The sequence below is a fragment of the Branchiostoma belcheri genome, unplaced genomic scaffold (genome assembly GCF_001625305.1).
Source record: "Branchiostoma belcheri isolate BF01 breed outbred unplaced genomic scaffold, Haploidv18h27 scaffold184, whole genome shotgun sequence".
NCBI classification, from domain to species: Eukaryota; Metazoa; Chordata; class Leptocardii; order Amphioxiformes; family Branchiostomatidae; genus Branchiostoma; species Branchiostoma belcheri.
Window position 1 is genome coordinate 113,614 of NW_017803313.1, and position 6,635 is coordinate 120,248.

Sequence of the window (6,635 nt, forward strand, 5' to 3'; positions counted from 1 at the left end):
CTGCAGAATGTACTTTCCAACACATAGCTGATAATTTTTATAAGCTAGTGTTTCAACTGTGTCAGTGTTTTGTACATTGTATGTTGCACCTCCCAGGTTTCTGTACTAATTTGCAAATTTTGACTGAACAAAGACAGCACCTGTGGCTGGTGACTGAACAAAAACAGCACCTGTGGCTGGTGACTGAACAAAAACAGCACCTGTGGCTGGTGATATTTGCTACAATGTAGGCTACCAAAAAATGGACTTCACTTGACTGGCTTTTGCATTGTTCACAAACAGTTGAATGTAAAGAAAAATGTGACCATATTAAATATTAGTTCAAGTGTCAAACTGAATGGAAACTTTAAGATTTAGAATATTGAATACACCCCAAATGATCCAATGTTTGTTTGTTTTATTCACTTCACCTGGGGATACTTATCACCTGAATGTGCTTTTCAATGTGCCCTGGGGGGAAAACCCCAAATAGAGCCATTTACATCAAAATCAACTCAGTCCAAATTACAACAAAAGTAACAAATTAAGTTACAAATACAACTTACTAATTGAGACAAAACCGAAGTAACTTAAATAACATACATGATACATGTACGTAATATCATACTACCTTAGTAAGTGAACCAAATGTAACCTTAACATCATATAACGTAGAACTAAGGTGATCTTCTCTAGATCTGTCAGCATTGGACAAGCATTCGGCTACTTGCCTCTGGACTTATTGATTTGCTTCTCCTTGTTGTAATAAGCATGTGAGATATCTTTCTACAAGTACAACAAGGTAAATAGCAGACCCTTACCAAACACCTGCAGGTTGACCTGTCTGGAGGCTACCCCTGCTGGGTTGATGGCTGTGCAGGTGTAAGGACCAGAATCTGCAGGCCTGGCTGAACTTATGATCAGAGCTCCTGTGTCTGAGATGGACATGCCCGGCCTGTCACTTACAGGTTCTCCTCGATTGTTCCAGGTCACAGTTGGGGAGGGCACACCATCAGCATCACATGTCAGCACAACCTGCCGACCTTGTACCACAGTGTACTCAGTCTTGTCTCCAGATATACTGGGAATGGCTGAAAACATGAAGGTAAGTATTGGAAGACTTAGAATCTGTGTTGGTAGAAGTCATTATGAAACAAGTTTGAACTGCAATATCAACACAAGAAATTGGACTTACTGTAAGTTCATTTATGTTCGCGGGGATAAATTTTGCGTTAGGAAAGGAAAGGATATTCTTGCAGTGTTTAAAGTTCACGGTCGAAACAATACTTAAGTACGGCAGTACATTTACAGTGGCATCAGTGCCTTTACTCTTGGTTTCAATATACCTCTTATTGTGGCATTGTATAGTATATTGTATGGTACACAGTTTTGGCCAGTATGCTGCTATTGATGCATGTCTTCCACTATTGTCTTCTAATGTCAAATGCAGAAGAACGGCATGGTGCTTATTATGGCAACATCAGAGAAGGATCAAATAGCATGTTTATTAGGACTCCCCTAATATGTATTTTAATGAGTAAAGCAAGTGCATGCATGGCTTCATCTGGGTTTACCAGTAAACAAACATCCGTGCCAGGTGTGCATTCCACTGCACTCATTGTAGCCAGTATAAACAATGACAAATTGATGTTTTCTAGTATTTGCACATTCATGCCCATGAGGGCTAAGCGCCAAAAGACTGGTTATCCAGCTGTACTCACCTCACTACATAAAACAAATCACATTCACGATCTTATGACTTCGTGATGGAGTGGTCATCATGAATACCGCGAAAATAAAACCACCACGATCATTTTAAGATTTACAGTACCCAAATTTTTAACTGTACAACTCCAGTCTTTGTCAAGGAATGAGCAATCCACTGCTCATCACGCAGATAACAAACGTGTCTCCGTCAGCAGTGGATGCATACAATTGTAGGTTGCAGAAAGTCTATGGTGCCCCAACCCCCCACCCCAGAAGACCGAAGGAAATTTGAAATTAAATATATAGTACGTGTTCATATGTTTAAATTCAGTTGTCTTAATGTACTTTTGAGTTGACTTCATGTGCTTTTGAGTTGACTTTATGTACTTTTGAGTTGACTTTATGTACTTTTGAGTTGACTTCATGTACCAATTATGTTATGTAACATTACCACTTAAGCACTGTATTAAGTTCTTTATTTGAAGTCTCCAGTATGACCTGATTTGACTTGGATTTATGTTTATATGACTTTTGTACTGGTGTCTTACATTGTACAAGCCCATACGAGCTGGGTGACATCGCAAGACACAATAATAGAATACATTCATTCATTCATTCACTCATATATTGCAGAGACTGAAAGATATTTTTAAAAGGCTTGGTTCTAAGAACACAAATGACATACCCGTAGCTCGACTACTTTGGAAGTCTCACAACATATAAATATACATGTAGCATTGCCTGGACATTCAGTCTCATTGAAACAGTAAGATTCTTGGACACAGAACTGGACATTTTTGCATGAGGGGTTAAAGGGGCCATCTACATCAACACATTACAACTATCCCTCAACAGAGACGGGGGACACCATGGCCTTAAATTTCTGCAACCTATGAGTATGACCCTGCTCATGGAGCCACGTGTTACATGTACATGTACATTGTATCTGTGTGATGTCATGGAAGCGGTGGATTGCTCATTCCTTGACAAAGACTGGAGTTGTACAGGGGGTTGGGCCAAGCTGACCAGATTTGCAATGGGCTGAGTTGATAATTGTCTGAGTCGTCCTGATTCCCTGAAGTGAACATTTTAGTAAATTGAAATTGTATGCTGCATGCAATAAGTCAAGTCTACATTCATGCTCATGTACAAAAGTTCACAAATTGAGTACCTTTAGAAAGACAGTAATTTGTGCACCTAAGTTGTAAAGAAAATAAGAGACCAACAGAATAATAGAATTCCTATAAACTGATAATCTGGAAATTTCAAGAAAGCCTCACATCACTCCCTTTCCCATCCCTGGCATCCATCCATGCTTGTCACCTGTCTTACCTTGGACAATCAGGTTCAAGTCCAATGTGAAGTTACCAGCCTCATTAGTTGCCACACACACATATTTTCCGCTGTCACCCACTTGAACTGCCACAATGTTCAGTGTACCAGATGAGGAGATGGAATGTCGAGGACCTGACAACACCTGTCCATCCTTAATCCAAGCAAAGACTGGGGGAGGAATGGCGTCCACATCACACGGTAGACTGACTTTGTCATCAACTGTTGCTGTCACCTCATTGGTTGAATTATCAGTGAAATTTGTACCTGATGGTGGGACTAATGGAAGAAATCTTTTTATGCTACATGTAACGTACATAAAACATGAAATACTGAAGGCACAGGTACTAACCAGAACAACTGTTTCTATCAATAAAGTAGACAGCTGACTATTACAAATGTATGTTATAGAAAACACTGAAATTCAGAGGTCTTATTTTTGAGATGCCCATCTAACTGTTACATCTACATGTAACAGAAGACCCTTACCAAACACCTGCAGGTTGACCTGTCTGGAGGCTACCCCTGCTGGGTTGATGGCTGTGCAGGTGTAAGGACCAGAATCTGCAGGCCTGGCTGAACTTATGATCAGAGCTCCTGTGTCTGAGATGGACATGCCCGGCCTGTCACTTACAGGTTCTCCTCGATTGTTCCAGGTCACAGTTGGGGAGGGCACACCATCAGCATCACATGTCAGCACAACCTGCCGACCTTGTACCACAGTGTACTCAGTCTTGTCTTCAGATATACTGGGAATAACTGGAAAAAAGACATGACAAGTGAGTGATTTATGTTCTTTTTTCAAATGAACATAATGTACATAACGTTACATGTAGTTGACTTTTTGACCATTTGTGCGGGAGGGGTATGCGTCCATTTTGGTATGGGGGATGTGGTGAAGCCATGTGCTGCATTTGCTCCTGAGCAAATGTCGGCCTTTCTAGTTAGCAATGGTTTTTCTTTCAAATTGATATTTACATGTAGCAGTGTTGATGAAGTCATTATTTGATATGCATATGGATGAGATGCTGGTAATTGGAACTACCTTCATCAATTAGATTATGTTTTGGGTAGTGTTTGTTTGGCTGTATGGATAGATGTTTGGATGTGGCACAGAAGTCAAGAAGCTATGGAAGAATTGTCAGATTTGTTTTCACCTATCAAAGAAATGATTACATTTTGGTCCCCCTGGCTACTTTCCTTGGTACTGCATAATTTGTATCTCATGTTCTGGGCATACTAGGGTCATTTTGAAAAGCAAGGTGTTTGTGTCTTTTCGACAAACTGGTCACCCACACTATCTGTATTCTGTATTACTAAGTAGCCGGTTTTACCACCCTTCCGCATAACACAACTGTTACTGTAGCCGTACGAAGCAGCCGGTATAACCGCCCTTCAGCATAAAACATCAAAGCTGTCCGGTGACACAAATAAATGCCTTGAAATTCCACATAGAACGCAGCTATTTGGGTCATCAGGTGAAAAACCCCATCACCCTAGCTCGCTGACTAATACCAAAAACGCTTCGCTGGCCAACCAACTTCACCACACCGAAAAACACTACAATTGGTCAATTAAAAAACTACATGTATCTGAAAATCTATCACGATCGCTGAGGTAGCGTGACACACAGATCTGGCAATTTACTGCACACTATTTGGAACTCCAGTCAGATTTAAGCTCTGACCTGGAACCTTAAATGGTAATGCAAATAATATCCTGTGCATAAATTATATAAGTTCATCAAATTCTACACCCAATTATTGAATGAATTAACGTTTAATTAATAAAAGCTTATTTTAATAACAATGTTATTCTCTCATTTCCTTATAAAGTATGCAAATGAGGTCTTGATTTGAATAAGTTATACTTAAGTACTTAAATTAAAATAAATGATGTTCACCTTAAATCAAGTTCAAAATGAACCAATTAAACAAATCAGGAATTCATTTCCATAATAAATATAGGGCATCGTTCCTTTTATTCTTAATTACACATGTCTGAATAGGCCTAAAACATAACCTTGTGGGAGAAGGTAATATAAGCAGAATAGAAATGTACATGTACATGTAATGACTGCCATGAAGTCCTTTGGGCCAATGAAGAAGCAGGTACAATACAGCTCTGACATACATACATGTATATTCATTCTTAAAACTTAAAATAAGTTGTAAAACTTGGAAAGAAAGCCTTTGGAAAGTTTCTCCCTAACATGTCATGTAATATGTATTTCTGATGCGATGCACTTTCTTCTTACCTTGTACTTTTAGAGAGATGGTAACATTTGTTGAGCCAGCAACATTAGTAACAACACAAGTATAGATTCCACTGTCCAGTAATTCTGCAGTTTTGATCGACAAGCTACGATCATCACCAAATTCCAATATCCCTGGCTCCTCATCTAAAGGGATCTGTGAATTCTGAAATAATGATGAGTGTTAAAAAAAGACAATGTCAAAATAGAAAACAATCACACTAAAGAAGAACATGGTGTATCTGAACACCAGATGATCATATAGCCAGATAAAATTGACTTATCAGACTTATCAGAAGTCCCCATTTCATACTGGTGCCATAACATTACCAGTGGTGATTATTAAATTGTTTACCGGTAAACCAGTGGGGCTTAAACACCATACTGTTTAAATGCCTTAAACACTGCAACCAATCAGTGTCAACATTCTGTTTGAATGACGTCAGATTGAACATGGTAGGATCATGTTTACTAGGTTAGAGAACAGACTGTCTAACAACGTTTTGTTTGTCATCTTGGTGGAGACAGCAAGTCATAATGTGCAATTTTGACCCAAATGGTTCAGGGTTAATGTTTCTTGCAGTCGCACAAGTTTTCACAGGTGATTTTGAAAGAGACTTTTCAAACAATGGAAAATTGTGCAAGAAAACAGAGAAAAAAAATCTGGCAGAATCTGGCAGAACAATGCCTAATCCAAAGAGAACTGCTGTGTTCTAAAATGTCCGCTAGAGTACTCAAAGAGTTTTATCCCGCTACTAGTGACTGCACAAAATGATGTAAGAAAGGGTTATGCATAATAGTTCTTCAGTTATGAATGCAGTTATTATGCATAATTATGCATAACCCATCAAAGCATTATGCATAATAAGACAAACCCCCAGGGGGTCGCGAATAGCTGCTACATACACTGTATTTCCTACATCATTTTTACCTCTGGTTTGCTGAGATATGGGAGGTTGTCCGGAATTAAACTGGAAGTCCGTAATTAAACTGGAGGCTGTTAAATGTAGTACATTCTGTCCCGATAACAGCCCAAAGTCCCAAATTATTCAGTTTTAAATTCTTATACAAAAGACACACCCAAACCAAATTACAGATAATTGGGTGAAATACCAAATATAGCCCTAAATGTATACTTTTGTCTGGAAATGCCCCAAAAAAACTTCTATAAGCTTGTATTGATTACATTTCAGCCATACTGTAGTATGGGAGAAATGTATTGTTCCCCCTCATGTTTCTCCTCCTGCCATTTTGTTAAATGGATTCAGTTTCTTCATTTTTTTGCCAAATAACATGAAATTTGGCATGAAGGCACAGTGGCTATACACCCCCAGACCTTTTTCATTTTTAGATACAGGCTTTT

General features: G+C 38.9%; 1 protein-coding gene across 2 annotated transcripts in view; it reads right to left on the reverse strand.

Annotated features, from left to right (window-relative positions):
- LOC109467615 (hemicentin-1-like) overlaps window positions 1-6,635 on the reverse strand; it is a 108,472-nt gene that overhangs the window by 58,053 nt on the left and 43,784 nt on the right. The window contains exons 20-23 of one of the 2 annotated variants that reach the window (XM_019765630.1): window positions 5,276-5,438; window positions 3,508-3,777; window positions 3,019-3,297; window positions 801-1,070 (exon numbers count right to left, since the gene is read on the reverse strand). In XM_019765630.1, the coding sequence (XP_019621189.1) occupies window positions 801-1,070; window positions 3,019-3,297; window positions 3,508-3,777; window positions 5,276-5,438 (982 nt within the window). The remainder of the gene's footprint in view (window positions 1-800; window positions 1,071-3,018; window positions 3,298-3,507; window positions 3,778-5,275; window positions 5,439-6,635) is intronic. The other variant, XM_019765631.1, reaches the window with a different exon arrangement.